Source organism: Phocoena phocoena, chromosome 6, assembly GCF_963924675.1.
Source record: "Phocoena phocoena chromosome 6, mPhoPho1.1, whole genome shotgun sequence".
In the NCBI taxonomy this organism is placed as follows: Eukaryota; Metazoa; Chordata; class Mammalia; order Artiodactyla; family Phocoenidae; genus Phocoena; species Phocoena phocoena.
In genome coordinates, this window is record NC_089224.1 from 101,547,462 (window position 1) to 101,572,869 (window position 25,408).

Here is a 25,408-nt window from a genome sequence, read left to right on the forward strand (position 1 = left end):
CTTGGTTTCCCTCCCCTCCTTTCAGGCAGCCATTCCAAACCTTCACCAGGTTTTCCAGGTCACTGCTCACCTCAGCCCCCACCCTCCACCTGCCAGCCGGCCACACCTGTGCTTGCTTTCCTGCCCTTCCATCTCCGTGGAACCAGGAAACTCCCTCCTCCTCCTCACAGACCACGCTCCATCAGTCGAGCCCTCTCCGCTGACACCCTCCATGGTCCCTTACAGAGACCCTCCTCCAGCCCCACGGCACCCTGGTTCACCTTCACCCGGAGCTCGCGTACCGACCACGTGTTCACAGGCCTGGGGACCCCTTGCGGGCAGCAGCACCCCGAGCCAGGCACAGTGCTTGCCACAGATGCTCGCTGAAATGCTGATTAAAAAGGTAAGAGGGGAACACAGGGACCAATGTGACTCTTCAGAGCAGAGATTCCTGTGGCTATTTTGCATAATGGAAGTCAGAGTGAGTCAACGTCTTCCTAGAAGCAAACTGCTCACCCATGTTAAATAAATGAACTCTTCAGAGCCATTTGGGTCCCACTGCATCAATCACCTGCTCCCCTGCGCTGAATCATGCCCCATTAGAATGACGTCATTTGGCTCCCTCGGCAGAGCTGGCAAACCAGTGGGTCTCCTCGGCACAGAGGCAGAGGGCCAAGTGGCCCAGAGGGGGCCCCTGCTCAGCAGGAGCAACCAACCCCCGGTCCCCTACCCTCTGCCCGCCATCCCCACTCTCCACCCCCGCCCTCCACCTTGCCTCTCCAAACAAGACAGAGCCCCAGAGTCTACGACCTTTGGCATCTGTGAGACTCTCCGGTATGTTCCCAGTAAACACTCCCTTTCATCGTTGTTTTGCTCAAACTCCTCAGCGTTGTATCCTACAGCTTGCAATCAAAAGAACCTTAATGGGCTTCCCTGGTGGCGCAGTGGTTGAGAGTCCGCCTGCCGATGCAGGGGACACGGGTTCGTGCCCCGGTCTGGGAAGATCCCACATGCCGCGGAGCGGCTGGGCCCGTGAGCCATGGCCGCTGAGCCTGCGCGTCCGGAGCCTGTCCTCCGCAACGGGAGAGGCCACAGCAGTGAGAGGCCCGCGTAACGCATAAAAAAAAAAAAAAAAAAAAAAAAAAAAAAAAAAAGAACCTTAACAAATACACTCACATTATTTTTAATCCTCTCAGGAGGTAGGCATGTAACTCCCCATTTACAGATTAGGAAGGTGAGCTTCAGTGAGAGGAGGTGACTTGCGCAAGATCACAGAGCTAATAAGCGGCAGAACGGACATTCTGACACCAAAGCCGAGGCATTTTCTACTCCACCATAGTTTCCTCAATGACTTGAAGGAAACGTATGTAATGGGCAGACCACAATCTGAAGAGGCAGCAGATATGTAAAGAGAGACCTTAATGGCTCACTTCTTGGTAATCAGGGCAATTTAGTGGCCTGGTAGACAGATGGTGTCTATTTCAGTAGCTATATCACAGCTCTGCAACAAAGACATTTATTTTAATACTCAGGAAATTCAGCTGCAATGTCCCAACCATGTCAATAGCCAAACTATAAATCTCTGGCTGCAGCAAGTTAAATATGGTCAGTGTGCTTCACTCTCTGTTCTTCAATTCCCTGGTCATCTAGCATTAATTCTCAGGATCACACATGATTAGAAGGAAAACAGACTGCCCAGAGCCAACGGAGACATCATCACAGCCTCAAGTTCTTCATAGAAATGGGCAGAGGATAAACCCAAAATCAACACAAAATGGCCAAGGGCAGAGCAGAATAAATCCGTGTTTCCTACAAAGAAAGAACTACAACCTGAAAAGTATACCTTTCTCGGGGGGAAAATACCGTAGGCTGCAACAGCTGGGATTTCTTAAACTGACCCCTAGAAATTTTCAATTCCTAAATGGTCATTTATAACCTTTTATCCTCGATTTGCAATTACTCTTGCAGAACAGAATTAAAACCTTTGCTAAAATATGTAGGTATTTTGCACAGTCGTTTAAGCATCACCAGGATCTAAAATATGACTGAAATGCCCATGGGATGACTTTATACTTGTGTTTCTAAGAAGTACAGACAGCGGCCAGCACAAAAAACTAAAAAACAGTGCGGTACAGATGATCAAACTAGTGACATGAAATATTAAAATACTCTGTTAGTAAATTTAGAAACATCTTGTTCAACATTTAGACACTTTTTACATATCTAAAACATGATTCAAAATAGTAAAGTTTAACTAAATGTATTCAAATTAGTGATTATTTGTCCATCTAAAACACCTGATGGGCTGCTATCTTGTTTCAAAACAGACTGTGCCTCGTGAAAAGATGCTCAACATCGCTAATCATTAGAGAAAATGCAAATCCAAACCACAATGAGGTACCACCTCACAGTGGGCACAATGGCCACCACCAGAAAGTCTACACCTAATAAATGCTGGAGGGGGTGTGGAGAAAAGGAACCCTCCTGCACTGTTGGTAGGAATGTAAATGGGTGCAGCCACTATGGAAAACAGTACGGAGGTTCCTTAAAAAGCTAAACAGAGGGCTACCATATGATCCTGCAATCCCACTCCTGGGCATATATCTGGAGAAAACTCTAATTCAAAGAGGCACATGCACCCCAATGTTCACAGCAGCACTATTCACGATAGCCAAGATGTGGAAGCAACCTAAATGTCCATCGACAGCTAAATGGATAAAGAAGATGGAATGGAATGTTACTCAGCCATAAAAAAAGAATGAAAACATGCCACTTGCAGCAACATGGATGGACCTAGAGATGATCATACTAAGTGAAGCAAGTCAGAAAGAGAAAGACAAATATATGATACCACTTATATGTGGACTCTAAAACAATACGATACAAATGAACTTATTTACAAAACATAAAGAGACTCACGGACATAGAAAACAAACTTATGGTTACCAAAGGGGAAGGGGGGAGGAGATAAATTGAGAATCTGGGATGAACAGATACGCCCTACCATATATAAAATAAACAACAAGGACCTACAATATAGCACAGGGAACTATATTCAGTATCTTGTAATAACCTATAATGGAAAAGAATCTGAAAAAGAATATATGTACACACACACACACACACACACACACACACACACACACACGTGTATAACTGAATCACTTCGCTGTATACCTAAAGCTAACACAACATTGTAAATTAACTATACTTCAATTTTTAAAAAACAGTTAAACAAGACTGTGTCTGATTATGGGTTAACGTGCATCTTAATATCCAACTAAATTTGGTCAAAATAAAGGAACTATTCACAAAATAAAGCAACTAAATCACAAAACATTAGCCCTCTGAGGTTTAGTTACTGGACTTGCCCAAGGTCACTCAAGTGAAGTGACAGAACCAAGAGAGGAATCCAGGCCTCCAGACTTCCGGCCCAGCCCAATGGCCAAAGTCCTCGCTGACATTCTTATTCAAGAGGGATGGCAAAACGCAAATCCACAAATGGTCAGAGTTAAGAAGGAACTCCCACCGCTCAGGCAGCGGTGCGCCCCAGGACCAGAGCTGATACGGAGCGGATACACAGTGCAACGGCCGGTACCGGTGCTAAAATACTGAAACACGCCTACACCAGTTGTAAACTAACCCCTGATCCATACACCCCAGCCACCCCAGCCCCTCTCCAAGACCCAGGAACTACAGGGTTGGTGCCTGGCACAGGAGGAGGCCTCTGGGACCCCACTCCAGCCCTAGCGCCTGAGTCTGTTCTGATGGCTGTGCCCGTGCTATACTGGTTGTTAATTATTTTGAGAATCATCCTTCACAAAAACCACAAGTCATGATCAGAGTCATTCATCAGAGAAAAATCTGCATAACAATTCCCTGTTTTCTGAACGTATGTACTTAATTAAAGCAAAGCCAGGCTTTAAAAAAACCAACAAACCTTGGCCGACAGTGAATGCCTTTCTTTCCCATCTCTGGCTGCCTAGCTGTATTACAGGCAAGCTGCACGTCAGAACAATCTGGACGCATCTCCACAAACCAATATCATCAGTCATTCAATCAACAAACGTCCACTGAGCCAAGCACTGGGATTCAGACACGAACACCAGTTCCCTTCCCCTGAGGTGCCTCCTGGGGTGCGCAGGGCTCCAGGGAGGGGAAGCACCAAGGCGGCTCCGTAACGTCAACCCAAGGGCTAAGCGCTACGGTGGATGGATGTGCAAAGTGCCGCACAAGGGGGTGGACAAGGAGACGTCGCCTTCAGCAGGCCAGGCAAGGAGCCCAGAGAAGGTGACACCAGAGCGGCAGCCCTAGGGGTGTGCAGGAGCCACCAGGTCGACAAGGAAGAAGGCGGCATTCCAGGCAGATGGAACAGCATGTGCAAAGGCACAGAGAGGTACAAACACGGAGTTTTCGGGAATCTGCAGGAAGTGAGGTGTTGTTAGAGATGATGGGGAATGAAAGAAAAGGAGAATGGAAAGCTAGCTTGGGGCCAGATCACGAAGGGCCTGCTGTGCCATTGTAGGTGTGCATGAAAATGTTCAACTGGGAAATGTTCTTACCTCGAGATTACACAGTTCTTGAGAGAGTTGCCCCCAGGAGGGCAAACATGAGGCTCATCTTTGAACAAGCTCTAGTTTCTCGGTTTCCTGAGCAGTGCAAATACTAACACTCAGCTGAAGGATACTAATCTGTAAGGAGGAAAGACTGAGAACCCCTCCTCCTACCTGCTGTAAGCTCATTTACCAGCACAAGGGCCTTGGAGGATCTTTAGGTCAGAGGAATCATCAAATATGTGTCAGGAAAGGATATGAATTTGCATGTGAATGTCCAATTTCAGTCGAGCTTACCTCAGAGAAGATGCTTTTGCTGCCTGGTGACTGAGAAGAGCACTTTTCTGTTATTAAGTCTTCACTCCTGAAATCGAGATCCCCCGCAGTCATTAAATAACGGTTCTGCTGTATTGCTTCCAAGTCTTTTTCATTGAATTTCTAAGGAAGAAAACAAATCATAAGGAAGTTGTCATCAAGAAAAAAATACTAAGCGATGGTCCCAAACTCTTTAAGGGAAGATTTACTGTTTTTCACAATCTAAACAATTTCCACCATCCCCAAATATTAGGCAATTACAAATGGTAATGCAATCCCTTTGTGCATTATTACAACCAGGAGCGCAGCACGCCAGCAAGGCACAGGCAAGGCCAGTGGCAGTCATTACAAACCTCCCCTCTCGCCACCACTGGGACACCTCCCAGCGGGTACAGAAGACAAAGCCCAGGCTCTGGCCCCACGACCCAGGCGCCAATCCTGGGTCCTCCTTGGCCAGGGTGTGATTTCTGAGTCTGTTTCCCATGCTACAGGGTTAGTGCAGTGATTAGAGGGACTGTGTATCAAAACCCAGCAAAGTCTAGGCGCTCCTGAAACATTACAAATTTGACAAAACTTGAACCGTCCATATCTACGAGGAGATTTGACTTCCAGGAAGAAAAAGGCAAGACTGCAACTACTTTGGGGGTCTGGTCACAGGTGAAAGCTCCTCCTTCACGATGAGACACACTACAGCCCACTTCACCAACCCCTTCAGGCGAGGTCACATCCAACGATACTACAGGCCCGGAAACCACTTCTCTGGTCTTTTGGCCAAATTCAAGCACAGAAATCTATTCCTAACAATTTAAAACCTGGTAACTCCTGAACTAGGTGTCCGTCCACTCTCTGTGGGAAATTAAGGGTGAGAACCTCATCTCATTCCTAATCACCCATCAGAATTAATTCATCATGTCAAACATTTCTAAAATAGCTGAACACAAACAAGAAAGTAGAAGCAATTTTTTGTAAAAACCCATTGAACTGTAACAGGAAGCACTGGGAATCAAATAACCAAAACAGACATTCTAGAATTACCATCATGCAGTTGTGCTTGAGTTACAATTTTCATTTTTATTTCTTCAAAGTCCAACTATACCTACACATTAACATACCATGTTCTTGGATGGGAAGAATCAACATTGTGAAAATGACTCTACTACCCAAAGCAATCTACAGATTCAATGCAATCCCTATCAAACTACCACTGGCATTTTTCAGAGAACTAGAACAAAAAATTTCGCAATTTGTATGGAAACACAAAAGACCCCGAATAGCCAAAGCAATCTTGAGAACGAAAAAAGGAGCTGGAGGAATCAGGCTCCCTGACTTCAGACTATACTACAAAGCAACAGTAATCAAGACAGTATGGTACTGGCACAAAAACAGAAAGATAGATCAGTGGAACAGGATAGAAAGCCCAGAGATAAACCCACGCACATATGGACACCTTATCTTTGATAAAGGAGGCAGGAATGTACAGTGGAGAAAGGACAGCCTCTTCAATAAATGGTGCTGGGAAAACTGGACAGGTACATGTAAAAGTATGAGATTAGATCACTCCCTAACACCATACACAAAAATAAGCTCAAAATGGATTAAAGACCTAAATGTAAGGCCAGAAACTATCAAACTCTTAGAGGAAAACATAGGAAGAACACTCTATGACATAAATCACAGCAAGATCCTTTCTGACCCACCTCCTAGAGTAATGGAAATAAAAACAAAAATAAACAAATGGGACCTAATGAAACTTCAAAGCTTTTGCACAGCAAAGGAAACCATAATCAAGACCAAAAGACAACCCTCAGAATGGGAGAAAACATTTGCAAATGAAGCAACTGACAAAGGATTAATCTCCAAAATTTACAAGCAGCTCATGCAGCTCAATAACAAAAAAACAAACAACCCCATCCAAAAATGGGCAGAAGACCTAAACAGACATTTCTCCAAAGAAGATATACAGAATGCCAACAAACACATGAAAGAATGCTCAACATCATTAATCATTAGAGAAATGCAAATCAAAACTACAATGAGATATCATCTCACACCAGTCAGAATGGCCATCATCAAAAAATCTAGAAACAATAAATGCTGGAGAGGGTGTGGAGAAAAGGGGACACTCTTGCACTGCTGGTGGGAATGTGAATTGGTTCAGCCACTATGGAGAACAGTATGGAGGTTCCTTAAAAAACTACAAATAGAATTACCATATGACCCAGCAATCCCACTACTGGGCATATACCCTGAGAAAACCAAAATTCAAAAAGAGTCATGTACCAAAATGTTCATTGCAGCTCTATTTACAATAGCCCGGAGATGGAAAGAACCTAAGCGCCCATCATCGGATGAATGGATAAAGAAGATGTGGCACATATACACAATGGAATATTACTCAGCCTTAAAAAGAAATGAAATTGAGTTATTTGTAATGAGATGGATAGACCTAGAGTCTGTCATACAGAGTGAAGTAAGTCAGAAAGAAAAAGACAAATACCGTATGCTAACACATATATATGGAATTTAAGGGAAAAAAATGTCATGAAGAACCTAGGGATAAGACAGGAATAGAGGTGCAGACCTACTGGAGAACGGACTTGAGGATATGGGGAGGGGGAAGGGTGAGTTTTGACAGGGCGAGAAAGAGTCATGGACATATACACACTAACAAACGTAGTAAGGTAGATAGCTAGGGGGAAGCAGCCACAAGGCACAGGGATTTTAGCTCCGGGCTTTGGGACAGCCTGGAGGTGTGGGATGGGGAGAGTGGGAGGGAGGGAGATGCAAGAGGGAAGACACATGGGAGCATATGTATATGTATAGCTGATTCACTTTGTTATAAAGCAGAAACTAACACACCATTGTAAAGCAATTATACCCCAATAAAGATGTTAAAAAAAAAACAAAAACAAAAAAAAAAACAAAACAAACAAACAAAAAAACCCATTGAACTGTAACAGGAAGCACTGGGAATCAAATAACCAAAACAGACATTCTAGAATTACCATCATGCAGTTGTGCTTGAGTTACAATTTTCATTTTTATTTCTTCAAAGTCCAACTATACCTACACATTAACAAACGGGCCCACAAGGCTTAGAAAGGAACAGCCACCCCTAGCTCGCCACTTCTCACCTCTGAGGCCCACTCGCAGAATTTCTGACTCTACTGATTCTGTTATTTCTGTTATTTACTTCCATGTTGCTACACTGCGCTCCTATGCTCACACTGCTTGATTTCCTGAGGTTAGATTTTATTAACTGGCTCCTGTCATAGAAGTTTAAGGATGTAGCTCTCACATCATCCACCCCCCCAACGCTTTTCCTAATAGTTACATCACGATTTTGGTTAAATCAACATTCTGCATTTACGTGATTATGGCCACGCACATACTGTCCACAGCCCAGCCAAATGGTGTTCCATGGTGACATTTCCGTTCATGTTTAATTCCTTGCTTTTCTTGGAATTAGCAACAACTGCTTTGTTGTGTTTACTTAGTTCATAAAACTAAATCATGTACTTAGTGTTAATTTATCTCCAAACATAAATTCTTCTACATGGAGTCAAGACACATCAGGTGAATGATGGGCTCTATTTCCGTTTCTTGAAAAAATCCCAACTAAGCCCTCAACGGCTCAACGGCTCAAATCTGGGCTTCCACGTAAGTGGCTGGGATCTCGCTTCCCCACATGCCAGGTGAATTCCCTACTTTCTGGATCCCATTCTGTGTTACTTCCTCGCTTGTACGGACTCGTCCTCCAGCAGTTTCCTGCAAGGAGCACATGGAGGCAGATGATTTTAGGCATGAAATATCTGAAATTGCCTTTATTCTGCCCTCACTCTTGCTGCCAGCTTGGCTGACTACAGAATGCTGGACTGGAAACCACTTTTCCTCAAAACTCTGAAAGCACTGCTCTCCTGTCTCCTGGCTTCCAATGTTTTTGTTTTTTGTTTTGTTTTAACATCTTTATTGGGGTATAATTGCTTTACAATGGTGTGTTAGTTTCTGCTTTCTAACAAAGTGAATCAGCTGTACATATGCATATGTTCCCATATCTCCTCCCTCTCGCGTCTCCCTCCCTCCCCTGGCTTCCAATGTTGCTGCTGAGAATTCTGATGTCATTTCGGGTCTGGGTCCTTCGTATGGGACCTGTTATTTTCCTCTCTCTGGAAGCCTTTCAGATCCTCTCTTTGCCCCTGTGTTCTGAAATTTCACAATGACACAGGATTGCGAAATTGCGATAGAGGTCTTTCTTCAGTTACCGTGCCAGAAACCCAGCAGGCCCTTTCAAGGTAGAGATATCCGCCCTTGCATTCTGAAAAGCTTTCTCCTATTACTTTGAACTTTTCCTTCCCTCTGCTTTGCCTCTTCTATCTTTCTGGAACTTTTGTTCGTCATATATTGGAGCCCTTGACTCGAGCCTCTGATTTTCTTATCTTTCTTCTCTCATTTGCTCACCTTTTTGTTCGTTTCTGTGTTTAACTATATTTTCTGGAAGATGTACTTGACTCTCGTGCAACTTTTCTAACTCTTTTATTAGGCTCTTTATATCTGTAATCATACTTCCAATTTCCAGTAAGGCCATCCCTCTTTTTCCCAAATATCTTTTTTATCGGATCCCGAACTCACTTCTTATCTGAAGATGTTACAGTATTGAGTTTGTTGAAAAGCTGTCTAGTTTTCTCCTCCGCCTCCACTGTTTCTGTTTCCTCTACGTAGCTTTGTTCTGTCTTTGTCTTTCCTCTCAGACGCTTTTCTCCTGTTTGAGGAACTCGGGCCCCCCACGTATCTTTAAGGGTAGAAGCGTCCGGAAGCTCTGTGAGTGTGGAAAAGGTACCTCAAGGGCAGCCTCACTGTGAGGTGCTCAGGCGGGGACTCGGCTGTTTTGTTGAAGGACCCCCTACTGTCAGTCAGCATCTTCCAGTCTTCTGGGTCCACAGAGGACTCTCCGTGCTGGTGCGCACTCCCTCTCCTTCTCACTGAGGGATCCACTCCTGTTTTCCACTGCACCCGGTGAGCCGCAGGCCAGAGCTTCCCTGGTTTAAGGTCCCCACAGAGTAAACCTCCCATATAGTGCTGGTGACAATAAGGCCACCTAACTGCCCAGCATTCCAGCAACCTCTGTTGCTGACAAAGGTACCAGGTACCCCCACTGCCCACTGAGCCTTCCTGGGTTCTGTAGGATTAATCAGCTTCTTCTTGTTGGCTTTTCATCCCCAAGGCATGAGGCAGACGGGGGAAAGCTGAATCCTGTGTAGTTACCACTTATCATTCGAACAGCAACCTGCCCTTTCACCATTCCCATTCTCCTGGTCCTGTGCGTTTATGCCTTTTCACCCCTTCACCGTCACGTTAATGAGGCTTCAGGAGGAAGCAGTGTTAAATACGCACGTTCACTCCACCATGGTTACCCGTAATTCTGAGCTGAATCAAAAATCCAATATACCATCAAACGATAAGGGTAGTCCAAGACAAAAAAGGAACAGAGAGAAGAAAAATACAGAGGAGTGAGACAGCATGGCACAAAGGAAAGCCAGTACCGCAGCAGAAGGCTGGCGCTAGAGCAAAGCAGGCCAGGGCCTGAATCGGGCCCTGCCGTTTACTAGTCACATGACCCAGGACAACTCCCTTCTCTTCTCGAAGCTTTCATTTCTACAAACTTACCTCCCTGGTGGCTGAGGTCCAAATGGCATAAAGAAAGCTCTACAGTGCTCTGATAAATAACAGTGAAGACCACAGTCTTTTTTTGCCCAGCCTTACCTTTTTATAAACATTCCTGTAAAAAAGTTTAAAAAACAAAGCAGAACAAACAAAACCTACGCCGAAGTCAAAAGATTTAAATACAAAAGAAAAACTGTTGTGGTACCTGAAGCAACAAGTCCTTCTGACTGGCACTTTCTGTTAGACTTCTGATCACTTGCTCTTGACGGTGCAATTTTTCATTACTTTCATTCAAAAGACTCTTGTAACGATTCTCCACTGCTTTCTCTCTTTCATTCACTTCACTGCGCAATTTCTCAACTTCATTCCTAAGGTCCTACCAGAAGAAAAAAGAAAAAATGGAATTTACTTGACAAAAGTTTCAAGGGAATCTTTCACCTGTTTACCTTACTGCTGTAAGAGAGCAAGCTCAATAGATATATTTAACAAACGTGAGCTTCCTTCTCATTTAAAGTCTTATAAAAACCAACTTTTAAGAATAATAAACTTGGAGAAAGCTTCAATGCACAGACATTTAGCACAAAATTATTAACAATACTGAAAAACCAGAAAGAAACTAAATGTCTAAATCTAGCAACAGAGAATTAATTATAAAAAGCATATGGTATAAAAAAAATCACAATTATGAGTGAAAACAAAGCAGGATACTATGTAATATGATGCGACTGTTTTCTAAGCGTTTACACAAAATATTGTCAAGGCTATGGGGAAACACACCAAAATAATGACAGTATCCCCAAGTAGAGGGATTATGGGTGACTTTGCATTGATTTTCATTTTTCTGAGTTTCTAAAATCTCTAAGTCTGTATTACTTTCATAATCAGAAAAAAAAAAAGTCTTAAAAAATGACATTTATAATAACATGGGAAATGCTGATGTTATATCGTTAAGGAAAAAAACAGAAAACAAACAGTATACAGTGTGATTTTTAACTACCTCAAAATCTGTACTATTTATAATATTGAAGCACTATTCATAACAGCAAAAGGCTGGAAACAACCCGGATGTCCACCCACGGAGGAACAAACTCTGGTGCATTCTCACAGCGGAGCCCTCTGAAGCTATAAAGGAAAAGGAGTGAGGACTCTACAGATATCCCGCCCTCAAGTAATCGTCTAAACATACTGCGCAGGCGGGCATGTGGGGTGGAAAGTGGTGTGGACCCCAAGAGAAAAAAAAGTATGTCTAGCATACTGCCATTTATTTAACCATAAATATTGGCTGCCTATACGGAAAAGGAGAGAACAAGGTACAGGAGAGAGTAGACTCACTTTACAGATGTGCCAGTGAAGTTGTTTAAATGTTTAGATAATTATTTTAAAAATAAAATAATAATCTCCTAAAACTAAAAGCAAAAGAAACAGAAAAAGAATTCAACTGTGTATCAAGGTGACTGGTTAACCAACCAGAGAGGAATGATCTCAGTAACGTAAAAGCAGACTAATTTGTACACCCCTAGTGGGATATTTCTCCAATGTCAAAGGGACTGCTGCAAAAATCGTAAACTGTTTTCAGTAATCGTGTTGCAGGAAATAATATTCGTATTGTTCCTCTGAAGCTGTGTGCATAGATATATACATATTTATTAACTAAGTAATTATCACTATCATAAGAACCAAGCCTCAGAGAAAACAAATACAAATATAAAAGAAGTTAAAACATGTAATTCTAAATTTGAATTGGAAATACGAATATGAACTTACATTTTATTTCTTTCCTTTCACTGAAAAAGCCTAGAATCAGTATCCTCCCTAGCATGCAGGCTGTAGTCTCTAGATATCATTGCTCACCAAAAAACCCCAACAGGGTTCTTTAAAACAGTGATTCTCAAAGTGTAGTCCCTAGAACGGAGTTAGCAGCACCACCTGGGAACCCCAAATGCAAATCACTGGGCCCTAACCCACACCTATTAAATCAGAAACTCTGAAGGGAGGGAGGGAGGGCCCAACAATCTGTGTTTTAATAAGCCCTCCGTATGATTCTAAATCACACCAGAGTTTGCCTTATAGAAAGGGATGATTCCAGGCCTGGGGCAGGAATATATAGTATGAGCTCAGACATCTTATCATGTCAGAAAGGAAGGAAGCTGTCAAAGACTACACATTCACATCCAGAGAACTCAGGAATCAACTCGAATAAGCTTTTTCACTGTCGAAAGATAGGACAATTAGAATATCAAGGATAATGACAATGAATTAAAATACATCAAAAATGTTAAAAAGCTGTGAGTTCATAATAATTAAAAAATAAAAAACCTTTTGGTCACTGTGATAGGCAGAATTACGGCCCCCCAAAGATGTTCACATCCTAATCCCCAGAATCTCTTGACTATGCTGAATTACAGGGTAATAAAAGTTGAAGATGGAATGGAGGTGGCTAATCAGCTGACCTTAAAATAGAGATTATCCAGGTGGGCCCAACATAATCAAAGATCCTTAGAAGTGGAAGAGGGAAGCACGAAAAAGACTCCACCGGCCATTGCTGGCTTTGAAGATGGATGGGAGTCACGGGTCTAGATGTGCAGACAGCCTCTAGAAGCTGGAAAAAGCAAGGAAATGGATCTTCTCCTGGAGCCTTCAGAAGGAACACAGCCCTGCCATGGTAAGACCCACTTCAGATTGCTGACTTCCCGAACTACAGGGTAGGTTTGTGTTGGTAAGCAGCCAAGGCTGTGGTGATTTGTTACAGCAGCAAGAGGAAACCAATACAGTCACCTTTAGAAGATTTTAGGGAATTCTTCCATTGTCTTTCTTGTATGAACTACACCCCAGAGTAACTAAATACATAATGAAAAACAAATTTTTCTTCATACAAGTATACAGCTATAAAAGAAGAAGGAATGATGAAATTAAATTATCACCATTTTGCAAACAATCATCCATGGCTAGTAACATCACAAAAACAGGGACTATCAGATACAATGTACCTCCTGCTGGAAGTACAAATGACCACCTATGATGTAATCTTGCCAAAAAATTAAACCTGAATTTGATCGTGAACCTTATCTAACTACCAGTTTACTAGAAATAAAAGTCAGCAGAGGAACAAGTTGAATGACATTACAAAAATACAATCAGCAAGATCCAGAATGTGGAAAACAATAAAGGACAAAGGACCCAACTTATTCAACAAATAAATTTCAGAGAAAAAAAAGGAGAGATAACCTGTAGATTAAATAATAATTAAGAAAGTTAGGGAAGGCTAGTGTGAACTCACAAATTCATACTGATTCATTCTGAGTTCATTCTAGCGTCCTTTTCTTAATACACACACACAAACACATGCACACTTGCTCACACACAGAGATGGACATAGAAATAAATACAGATGTGTATGTGCATGTATGAAAACATATTTTCAAGCTCTGTCTACTGCCAAGGCCTAGAAGTACTGACACCCCAGTAGTAATGAGGATACCCGTCATTCAGATCTTGGTTCCTAAATATCATTCTCCAATAAAAGAAACCAGAGACCCTTAGAGAAATGGTTGATTCCAGGATTGGGTTAGGGAAAATACAAGAAGAGTCCAGGACATCCTGCGACCCTAACAAGTATGGAAGTGCTCAAGAAATGTTAAAGACACAGGAATCAGTTTGAAGGAGTTCCCAATGGCCATATCTGGGCCAATCTGAACAAGAAAATAAAACACGATAGTAACGGCTTAACAACCTACAGAATAGAACAAATATCCATGAATCCATACGGATATAAACAACTATACAATAAATAACTGCAGGAGAAGGGGCAGCCCTTCCTTACGGTAGAATTACAACTAATAAGTGTAGAAGGAATGATGGAAAATCACCACTAAGCAAACACCACAGTAATGACTGTTGTAGGTAAGGGTCGTCAATAAGATTCTTAAAAGTATGAGGAGAAACAAGACATTTACATAGTGTCAAAGTATTTCCCCCCAAAATACTTATCACAAATGGAGAACAGTAACTTTACTGCGGAGAAACCCAGGAGACCCCCACCTTAACCAAGTGACCAACACTAACTGCACCAGAAATAAGACGGATTGACATTATGCACCTCCAGATATGACATATCTCGTCTATGCTATTCTTGCCAAAAATGTATAACCTCAACCTAATCATGAGAGAAACATCAGACAAGCCCAAATTGAGGGACAGTAACAAGATAACTGATCAGTACTCTTCAAAGGAGTCAAGGTCACAAAAGACAATGACTTGAGCAACTGTCCCAGATTAGACAAAACTAAGGAGACATGACAATTAAAGGCAATGTGGATCCTGGACCAGAAAAGGGGCATTAATGGGAGAACTGGCAAAATTCAAATACAGTCTGCAGATAACAATATTGTATCAGTGTTAATCTCCTGATTCTGTTGAGTGTTCCATAGTTATGTGAAACGTGAACATTAGGGAAGCAGGACGAAGGATACATGGGAACTCTGTTATTATTTCGAATCTTTATGTCTAAAATTATTTCAAAAGTAAAACTTTTTTAAAAAGAGACTTATCAATCAGTACAACGTCCAGATCATGATTTCAACAAACTGTTTTACAACAATTTTTAAATCAGACAGGGAAATCTAAACATTAATTGGCTAGTTGGTAATATTAAGAAATTATTAATCTTTCTGAAGTGGAAAAAAAAATTTTTTTAACATACTGAAAAACCAACAAAATAATATGCCTGGGAATTGCTTAAAATACTTGAGTGTTGAAAGAGAGGCAGTTGGGAGGAGGGTACAGATGGAACAAGGTTGGCTATGAGTTTATGAGTGCTGAGCTGGATGACAACTACCAGAGGGTCAATGTACTATCCTCTCTCCTTTTCTGTGCATTTGCGTTTTTCTTTAGTAAGTACTTTTTTTAAGGTAATGATTAAAAACCTGAAAGAAATTACCAAAACACACGATTATGGATGATCTTTTTTTTTTTTTTGCGGCACGTGGGCCTCTCCGGTTGCAGAGCAAGGCTCCGGACACGCAGGCTCAGCGGCCATGGCTCACGGGACTAGTTGCTCCGCAGCATGTGGGATCCTCCCGGACCGGGGCACGAACCCGTGTCCCCTGCATCAGCAGGCGGACTCTCAACCACTGCGCCACCAGGGAAGCCCATGGATGATCTTTTCAATTATTTTTTCTCAATTTTTAAAACATTTTATACTAAGTATAGACCACATTCATAATGGGGGATAAACTAAACATTTTTAAAGTAACATTTTTTAAAAAGAGAGAAACCACTTCAAAAATTAAATGTTACTCTTTTTCTTGGGCAAACAGATGATGATAAGATTGTCCTAAGCCTTTAATCCAAAACAACCGGACCAAGAACCTATCATGAATTATAAATGTAAACAGAAATTCAATTCTAGAGGGAGGAAAGAAGATCTTATTATAAGGCAACAGTAACAGAATTCTAAAGCTAAAGAATAAAAACATTCTCCCACAATACAGTTGGGCCAACAAATTAAGACATTTTCCCACTGCAGACGTTCCTGTCAGCCCTTGTCCATCTGCAGCCATAATTTTTATACAATTTTAACTTTGGTTTGGATTTTTTCCCAAAAATGTTACTTTATTCCATTACACCATGAGCTACAAAGAGCACACACCAATTAAACAATGATGACACATAAAGAAAAAATCTTAAAAGTTAAAAAGAAAAGTTTAAGAGTATAACGTCCAGAAAATAATTATTAAAAAAAACAAAGTACAAAAGACGGAGCTCCACGGAGCTGCTGCGCCTGAGCTTCCAGCTTGGCTCTCCTCCTCTGCGTCCCGGAGAAAGGCTGATGAGGTCACTGGGTGATGCTGAGCGAACGATACCACACGATCTTCCTATCTATCCATTTTAATGAGAGTATCCTACCTCTCCTATTTCCCCACCGGCTCTGTCTGCTCTTACGGGGAATAGAGCAAAGAACAGCTCTGTGCATAAAACAGGTTTTTTCTAACTTCTGGTTTGTTTTCTTAGGCGAAATCTCCAAGAGTGGAATTACTAGACCAAAGAGTAATAATAATAAGCATGGTTCGAGGATTCTCTCTACAAAAGAATTCACTTTCTTCCCAAAAGACAGTGGCTGAAATGCCACCAACAAAGCCTAAGTTTCCTGTTTCACCACAATCTCACCAGCACTATTTTCTTAAATCTTTGCTAATTTAATTGGTATCAGATGGTCCTTCAAAGGGTTTGAATGCGCATGTCTCTGATGGCCCCCACCATCAGCTTTGATATATCTGATTATCTGGATTTCCCCTTGTGCAAACTGTCTTTAGCCATTCATGAAAGTAGTTTCGAGGACGGTTCTAAGGAAAAGCCGATCTCTCGAGAATCGCCCACGGTGAGCGTACACAAGCACACACACACACTCGCACACTCTCTCACAGTCCCCCGACATCAGAAAGGCCACCAGGACAAAGTCCATCTGTCTTACTAATGCTACCAGAGAACAGGCAGATGATGAACGTTTCGTGATCGTCTTGCCTTCCTGACCGCTTAGCGAGCTGTCCTAGTCCGAATGAGGACGGGGCCCAAGCGCAGAGAAGCAGCCTCGGCTGGTGGGCAGTAGCCTGGGGCCGCCCCGGGACCGCCCACACCCAGGACCGCCCCCGCCTGGGTTCCGCTGGTAAGAAAAGCTGCGGTATGTCAAATCACGTTAACCCACGTAACCTTCGCAACCCACGTGGCCTGCAAGGCTTTACTCCACCTGGACCCCCACTACCTTGCTGACCTCTTCTGCTGCTCTCCCCTCACTTGTTCCACTCTGGCAAACCCAGCTTTCTTGCCGTCTCTCTTACATACCACGTACGCTCCCAGCTCAAGGCTCTTCTACTCGCTCCTCTCCCTGCCTGGAAAATTCCCCAAGGCTGCTCCCTCACTTCCATCAAGTCTGAGCTCAAATGTCACCTTCTCAGTCCAGTCTTCCCAAGCCCGTCCCACCTAAAATAACCACCACGAGTCCCACCGCAACCCCACTCCCCATATCCCTTCCCTTCATTATTCTTCCTCATAGCACCTGCTAATACGGTGTTTAATTATGTGTATGTTTTGGTTGTAGTCTCCCCTACCATGAAAGCAGGGATTTTTGTGTATTTTGTTTACTGTTTTATCTCCAGCACCTAGAATGGTACCTGGCACATAGCAGGCACTCACGGCAGATTTAAGATAGCCATAAATTCTTTGACCTTCCCATTGAAAGGTGTGGCGTCTGTGTCCCCTCCTATTAAGTCTGGGCAGTGCGGTGACTACCAGGACCAATAGAATATGGCAGAAGTGACACTAAGCCAGTTTCTGGGTCCAGGCTTTAAGAAACTGGCAGCCTCCAACTCGTGTCTCTTGGAACTATGAGTCACCATCCAAAAAGCACGACTACCCTAACGCTGCCATGCTGGAGAGGCCACACACAGTTGACAATTGACAATCCAGCTGTGTCAATCTCCAGTTGACAATCCCAGCTGTGTCAGCTTTCCAGCCATCCCCCAAAAGGTAGCAGACATGTGAGTGAAGAGTTAGGGATCCTCCAGACCAGCCCATCCACCAGCTGAATGCCATGAGTGACCTGGGCCATGGAGAGCAGAAAATCACCCAGCTGAGCCCTGCCCAAACCCTTAAGCCACAAAATCATGAGATATAATAAAATGGTAATGTTTTGAGACACAAAGTTCAGGGGTAATTTGTTACGTAGCAACAGATAACCAAAACAGCACTCAGTAGATATCTGTTGGACGACTGAATAAATGAAGGAGGTAGATGGGACTGCTCCCATTTTATGAACGAGGAAACAGGTCCAGACAGGTAAAGTAATTCTCCCAAAACCACAGTCACTGAGGGACAGCACCTGTCTGATTCCAAGCCTCTCAGTTCGCTTCCACACAATGACAAGGGTTTGGATTTCTTCGTTATCAGCCACTAATGCAATGATCCCAATCCACTCAATGGTCATCTGACACTTGCTTTTAAACAAACCTCCCCCTGAAAACTGCTGAGAAAGGGACAATGAAATCTTTTGTTAAGCCACTTAGGTACATCTTTAAATTCACAATAAATTCACTAACTGCCATCCTAGAGAGATCCTGTCTACTTTTTAATTTTAAAATGTGTGTGTATTATGCTAAGTAAAAAGTATACACTGCTCATGTACATAGTAATTACAGGTCCACTTAACATCATTTCCCAGATTCAGTTCCCTCCTTTATAAAACACCTATCAGACCCGTATTTTGATGTCTGGTCAAGTTTTTGTCTATGTGCGTGTGTTCGGCAATCATTTATTCCATTCTCTAGTTCTTTTTTTTTTTTTTAATTCAACAACCTAGGTTAACAACTTCTCACATGTTTTACGTGATAAAAGCCACTATGTTGTTGCTTTTCTCCCCCATATATCCCTCCACCTAATAGAGCTGACAACGTGAAAACAACATACCTGTTCCAGGATCCCACCAAGGACGTATAGTTTTGTCATTCCTCCAGACTGGGGGGTTCTTAACCTGAGGGCCACTGAACAGGTCGGTCCCTGGGAGTCCATGGAAATTTGTTCATGTGTACATTTTGGGGGGTGGAGCGCTCTCAGCGTAAATCAGGAGTTCAAGGAAAGTCAGGACACTTTCCTGACTTTCTCTTCTTATAAGCTTAGTAACAGAACTACTATTTACCAAGGCCAAGGCATTTTCACATAAAACGTCTCTAACCCTTAAAGCTGCCTACACAGTAAGTATTATTAGTCCTGTGTTTACAGAGAAGAACCTAGGGCTTGTAGAGACTGAAAGGTTTTCACAAAGCTTTATAACAAGAAAGTTCTGGTGCTGAAATTCAAACCCAAGTCAGTTTGACCTCACGTTCTGTACTCTTCCCACTCAGCCGCACTACTGGTAAAACCAGATAAAGTATAAAACCACCCTGCGGCACGGGCTTCCACCGGTCAGCAGTCCTCTCCCCGGAGCTAATTTTACAGTTTCTCGAGGACTCGGGATGGATGGAATAAACCAGCTAATGAACAAGGCAGGACCAAGGATCTTGGACCTCACACGAAGAGCGGTCGGAGAAGGCTTGAAGTCAAAGGACCACTGCAGGGAGGGGGGAAACGTGTGCCAAGGTGGCCTTGAGGAGGAGTGGCTGCCATGGCAACACAGAGACAGCTGATGGGCTCGTGGCTCGGCACCAGCAGAGTTATAATAAATGTTCAGGGGAGGTATGGAAACGGCATGTCTCGCCTGAGCAAAACAATCAGAAATGAAAATTGATAAACTTGGGTGGTTTCCCCAAACCTCCCTCAACATTTCTGGGCTGTGAAGACAGGGAGACCTAGCCTTGAATCCTGGCTCTACTGCTAACTAGCTGTGCGGCCAGAGATAGATAACTTAAACCTTTGTTTCCTTTCCAGTAAATGGAGATACTAATATAGATTCCTAGCATCCTTGGAGGGTTAATTGAGAGATGGGTGCCCGGCACAGAAGCAGGTGCCCAGGAGACAATACCGTGTCACCTCCACCTCTCCCTACAGCCCCCAACCCCCGCTCCAGAACGACCTCTCTTCCCACGCTTCCTCGTCTGGGCACAGCATCGCCATCCAAGGTTCGGCTCTTCCCCCTGCCTCTCACACACACCTCCTCATCCAACAGGAGACCCAGGCCTGAAGGTCCAGCGCATCCTCCACACAGAGCCCGTGAGAGATGAAGAGTGAGGTTCTGCTGCTCCTACATGGCCACGAGTGCCCAAGTCCTGCCCTGCCATCCACTCCTGCTGCCCTCCCCACACCCCCAGAGTTCTCAGAGGCACTGAACATAGGAAACAATCGCAGACTGAGAAGCAAAGTACAAGTCTGGACAATCTCATAACCACAGTAGAGCTTTCTAATAAAATTGAGGGCTGTTTATTTTTTTTTCGGGCGGGGGGCGGGGGGCGGGCAGGGGTGGGGGGAATAGGGAGGGGATATGCAGCTTAAGGGAGCCATCCGAGTCCTCTTGCTCAAGTAGAGGCAGAAGTGGAAAAAGAAGACGACTGAGGAAATGAGGACGTCAGCCAGCCCAGCAAGGGCCAAGCCTGGCTAGGTCTGCAGCAGGAAAGTGGAAGAATCCAGAAGCTGTGTTCTTAAGGTACAGTAACCCAGGAGCAAGGACGGCCCAGTGAATATCCTGGACTCTGATTAACCAGATCAGCCCCTCCTCCTCCCTGGAGGAGGCATTAGAAGGCAGGACGGGCGAAGCTGAAGCACTGGGGGCAGAGAGAGAAGCACCCCCTCCCTCCCTCCAGCCCACCGCACTGCCTTCTCCAGCACGTGGCTCCCATCTGGTCAACGGCAACCGCTGTCTAAGTGCTCTCCTGACTGCGTTCACCCGCCAAACCACATGCATTCCATTCCTTTGATCATTACCTCTCTGCCCAGAACCCTTCAGGGACTCTGAGTTAACTGCAGGACGAAGCCTCCTAACAAGCAGTCACTCTGGGCTCCCTCCGGTGGGCTCCCTCCAGCAGCTCCAGCTTACCTTCTATCTAGCCTTATCTCACCCAACTGCTCCACCAGCACTCCAGGCCCCCACCTGCCTCCAGCCCGTCCCCTCCATCTGGAAACAAAATAGTAAGATCTCCCCAATTCTGCCTGGAGACAGCACGCTTATCTTACCAGGGCCAATCCAAGGGCCACTCCTTCGAACAAAGCCCTCCCTGATTACTCCGGCCCTCAGCAATCATCCTCCCAAAATGTTACCCACCACTTTATTCTATAAACGTCTACAGCACCTCAGAGAGCGCTGGGCACTTTACCTCCATCGCACCTCACCCACCGCTCCCAGCAGCCCTACACAGTAGAGGTTCTGATTACACCCATTGTACCAATCAGGAAACTGCAGTTCAGAGAGCTCAAGCAACTTAAGCAAAGTAAAAAGTGGTGGAATCAGGATTTAAAACCAGGTCTATCTGTGTTCTTTTTACTAAACTAGTGGTTTTTCAAACCGAACTTGCGAAGCCCTCGGATTAGCAATGCCCAAGCCTGGCCGGCTCTCAGCATCATCTAACTACATGTTCCCGGGCCTTCCTCCAGAAACTGAGTCGGTTGGCTGGGGAAAAGCATGGAAATTTATATTTGGTTTTAATGCAGGAATCTGCAGAGCTCCCTTACGTACATTTGTTTATTTGCTTCTGAACAAAGAGACAAGGGGAAAAAGTTTGAAGACCCCTATCCTATACCAGACCACCATCCTGCTTTAAAGTGAGAGTGGCCCCAGCAAGTCTGCATGATGCCATGAACTGAGCTGCCTCGATTTCCACCCAAATGGGCCATATTCCTTGAAGATTCCCAGGCACACTCTGGGCCAACACTGAGCTGAGCGTTGCCTTTGCATATCAGAGCTCTCTCAGGGCAGTTTTTTTTTTCTTTTTAAGTGGGCTGTATGAAAAATAAAATATCCCTGTAATCTTAGAATCACGTTAGAAATGAAAAGCCAGGCCCTCACACTTCCTTCTCCAGGCAGCTGGTTTATTTTATCTCTAGCCAGATGGAGAATGAGAAGGTTCTCATCCATCAAATTTCCATCTTATCAGGTTTCACTGTGAGAAAGCTTGTCAAAGTGCTCAGTGGTTACCTTTAAATATACAAAGGAAACTTCTCCAAAATCTTAATGAGGTACAGGAACTCAGTGATGTAAGACTCTCCAGAATTAGTAGGAGATACTGGCGTTCCAGCCACGCTCTATGGAGCCTCGTGGCTGCTGGGGGCTGAGGCAGGAGCGGGACGAGGTGGGGAGAGAGGGGCTCCCAGGCCTGCTACCTCACCCCACCCCACCCTGAGCAGCTCTACTTTTCTATGTTTTCTCTCCAGAAGAGTTCATCTGAACAAAGAATTCATATGCTCAAAAAATAAATAAACAGAAACCACTGAAGTGAGACAGTCCTTGCCAAAGAGACCAACAAACATGCGCGGTACTGGCTGCGAGCAGTGCAGTTCTGAGCAGGGAGCTCCATGTAGGCTCCACCAGGAAGCTGGGGAAGAACGAACAGACAAAGGTGCTGAAGCTCAAGCTGTGCGGGGGCTGAGGCCCAGCTGTCAGGCGCCAGGCGAGGCACCACACGTCTCTAAAACCCCACCTGCTCTCTCCTCCAGCCCCCTCCCCGCTCCCCCCGTGCCAGGCTCATTCATGCCCCAGCCTTTGCACAGGCCTTCCCTCTACCAGGAATGCATTTCTACCTCCTGTCCCCCTCACCCCCAGGCAAACTACTACTAAGCCTTCAGGTCTCAGCTCAAACCCACGTCTTCTGTGAAGCCTCCCTCCCCCTCCCCGGCACCTCTCTCAGCACAGCTGCATTCTCTGTGCTCCCAAAGCACTTGGGCCATCCCTCTATCAGCCCTCACCATGCTATACTTTAGTCAGCTCTTGTCTGCATTTCTTTTATATTTCTCTACTAGATTCCTTCAGAGACTGTGTCTGACTTGATTCAGTCCTGTACTCTCAGTGCCCAGGACAGAGCCTAGCACAGAAATTATGAAGGAAGAACCAGAGATAAGGGAAAGCCTCTCTGTTTGCACCCCAGAGAGACGATAGCAATTCCCTGTGAAAAGTGATGGGAACAGCCTTCTAAACCAGCTTCCCCAGCAGGCCCACACAGGAGCCACCCACACCCAGGGCCTGTCCTTCCTAGAGGGATTAATCAGTTGAAAAGGAACAGACGAGCACTTTCTTCAGAGGAGAGGTGAGTGCTGAGCGACGAAGAAACGTACCGCTTTGTTGCCTGGACGGGTGAAAAGGCAGGACAGTTATGAGTCAGCAGCGGCCGTCAGAGGGTCTAGTGGGCTGGGCTGTGTCGCCCCAAGTCTTGAGACAGCACCTGCCACACCATTAAAAGCAGGAAAAGAGGAAGGAAAAGAAGGAATCTAATGTAATAAGCATCGCCCTCTGTGAGCCAGGAACCACAGTAGCCATTTACTCCTGCATTAAATTTTATTATCCATTTATTTAATCCTAAATTAGATATCATTAACCCCATTTTAGGGGAGTAAACATTAGTTTAGAAAAATTAAGTAACTGGCTTGGAAGCTCAGAGTTAAGCACCTGCTGATGCTGAGATTCCAACCCGAGTCCGGCCCTGTTTTCCCCTGTCCCAAATACACCCACTAAATCGCTAAGTTTCTAGCACCCAAGGCAGGGACGTCATCAGCATCAACAAAACAGCTAATATTTACTGATCATTTAGGATGCACCAGGTATAACGCTAAGTGCTATACCTTATCTCATAGAATCCTCACAACTGATACCTGGTTTTCTGACAAGAAATGGACACCACAGTCTGCAGAGGCTAAGTAGCTGGCTCCCAGCCCCACAGCTAGCAAGCGATGGAACCAGGATTCAAATCTGGTCTGACTCCCAAGTCTCTGCATTGTGCCTCTCTTATGAGAAACTGGAATTTGCAAAGACAAAACTTCTCCCACACAGGTCATTTAAAATGCACATTCTACAAGGATACCGACTCAAAATCTTTACACCTGACCTTAAGAAAAAGGGCGGGGGGAGCTCTGACCCTTGGTAAAAATCACACTACTTCAGGTCTGTGGTCTTAGCCCTAAACCAACTAGCCTACAGCCTACAGACACTGTCTCCAAATGCCAGGTTTTGATGACGGTTCACCAAAAGACATCTTGAATGGAGCTATCCGTCAATAAACACACGTGAGAACCGGAGGGGTTCAGGCTGAGCCACCCTGAAATTAAACCCGCTCCTGTCAAAGCACACAGGATTAGCCAGCTGGGTGACGGGTACAACTTCAATTAGATCTTTGGGCCGCAGCCAGCAAATGCATCCCCACAGAGCGAAGGGCCCAGGTACTGAAGCACACAGTTGTCAAGAGTAGCGGGTGACAGGTCTCGTAACAGACGAGAGCGTTATGAGACGGTCTGGGGAACAGGATAAACCAATGTCTAATAAACGGTGCTTATAAAGGAGAAGAAAAAGACTATGACTTGTTCCTCTCCTCCCTGCACCCACCCCAAGCAGCACACAGAACGCCTGAACACACACACACACACACAGACACACACACACACACAGACATACACACACACACACACACACAGACACACACACGCGCGCGCGCCTTGAGTCTCTGGAGCCAAACAAGGGATGTGAGGGCAAGGATGTGAGAATCCAAGCAGCATTCCTGTTAGACCACAGAAGCTAGGACATTTTAAACATCACAGTTAGGACACCGACTTGGGAATACTGGGGGGTTTTGTTTGTGTTTTGCAAAGGCCTCCTGAATTTCTTTGAAGGGATGTGGGTCCCTCTGGTGGCAAGGAGGTATAACACAATAAAGGGAATCTATCCGTGAGACCCTCACTTTTTGACCTTTCTTTTCGTAAAAGACTCCGAGGTAGAGGCCAAAGCTTGGGTTCACCCGAGCCTACCGACAGTGCCTGCACCGCTGCAGTGCTCAGTAAATGTCCCTTGAATAAACAAATGAGCAAACTGCAAATCACCACACGTGCTGAGTTGCCTGGCACTGCTAGGTCACTGCAATCACAGGCAATTCAAACAAACAAACAATGAGCTGACTCTCACAGCCAAACGTCTCAGTGTTCACGCACCATCAGACACAGTGAATCCAGATGCCTCGGATCCAAGCTGCATTTTCAGACAGGCATTGTCTCCCTCCAAAATGCTTAAGAGCAGGCACAATGAGACGGCAATACATGTTTTTGGCATGAGCAAAGGATGGTTTGATCACATCCAAGAGAGGCTTGCTTGCCATCAGAAAGAATTCAGGCAATGCTACAAAAGCCCATACTGCTTGACAGGGGACCACTGCAAAGGCTTTGAGCTGGGGATCATCTCTCAACAGGGCTGCAGTATTTCCCACTTATTTTCAAATTCTTGTCCAAGA

At 44.5% G+C, this 25,408-nt stretch overlaps 1 protein-coding gene across 1 annotated transcript in view; it reads right to left on the reverse strand.

The window, feature by feature from the left end:
- Window positions 1-25,408, reverse strand: part of CDK5RAP2 (CDK5 regulatory subunit associated protein 2) — a 186,844-nt gene that overhangs the window by 93,734 nt on the left and 67,702 nt on the right. Inside the window, exons 13-14 of the mRNA XM_065879236.1 lie at window positions 10,714-10,884; window positions 4,830-4,970 (exon numbers count right to left, since the gene is read on the reverse strand). Of these exons, the coding sequence (XP_065735308.1) occupies window positions 4,830-4,970; window positions 10,714-10,884 (312 nt within the window). The remainder of the gene's footprint in view (window positions 1-4,829; window positions 4,971-10,713; window positions 10,885-25,408) is intronic.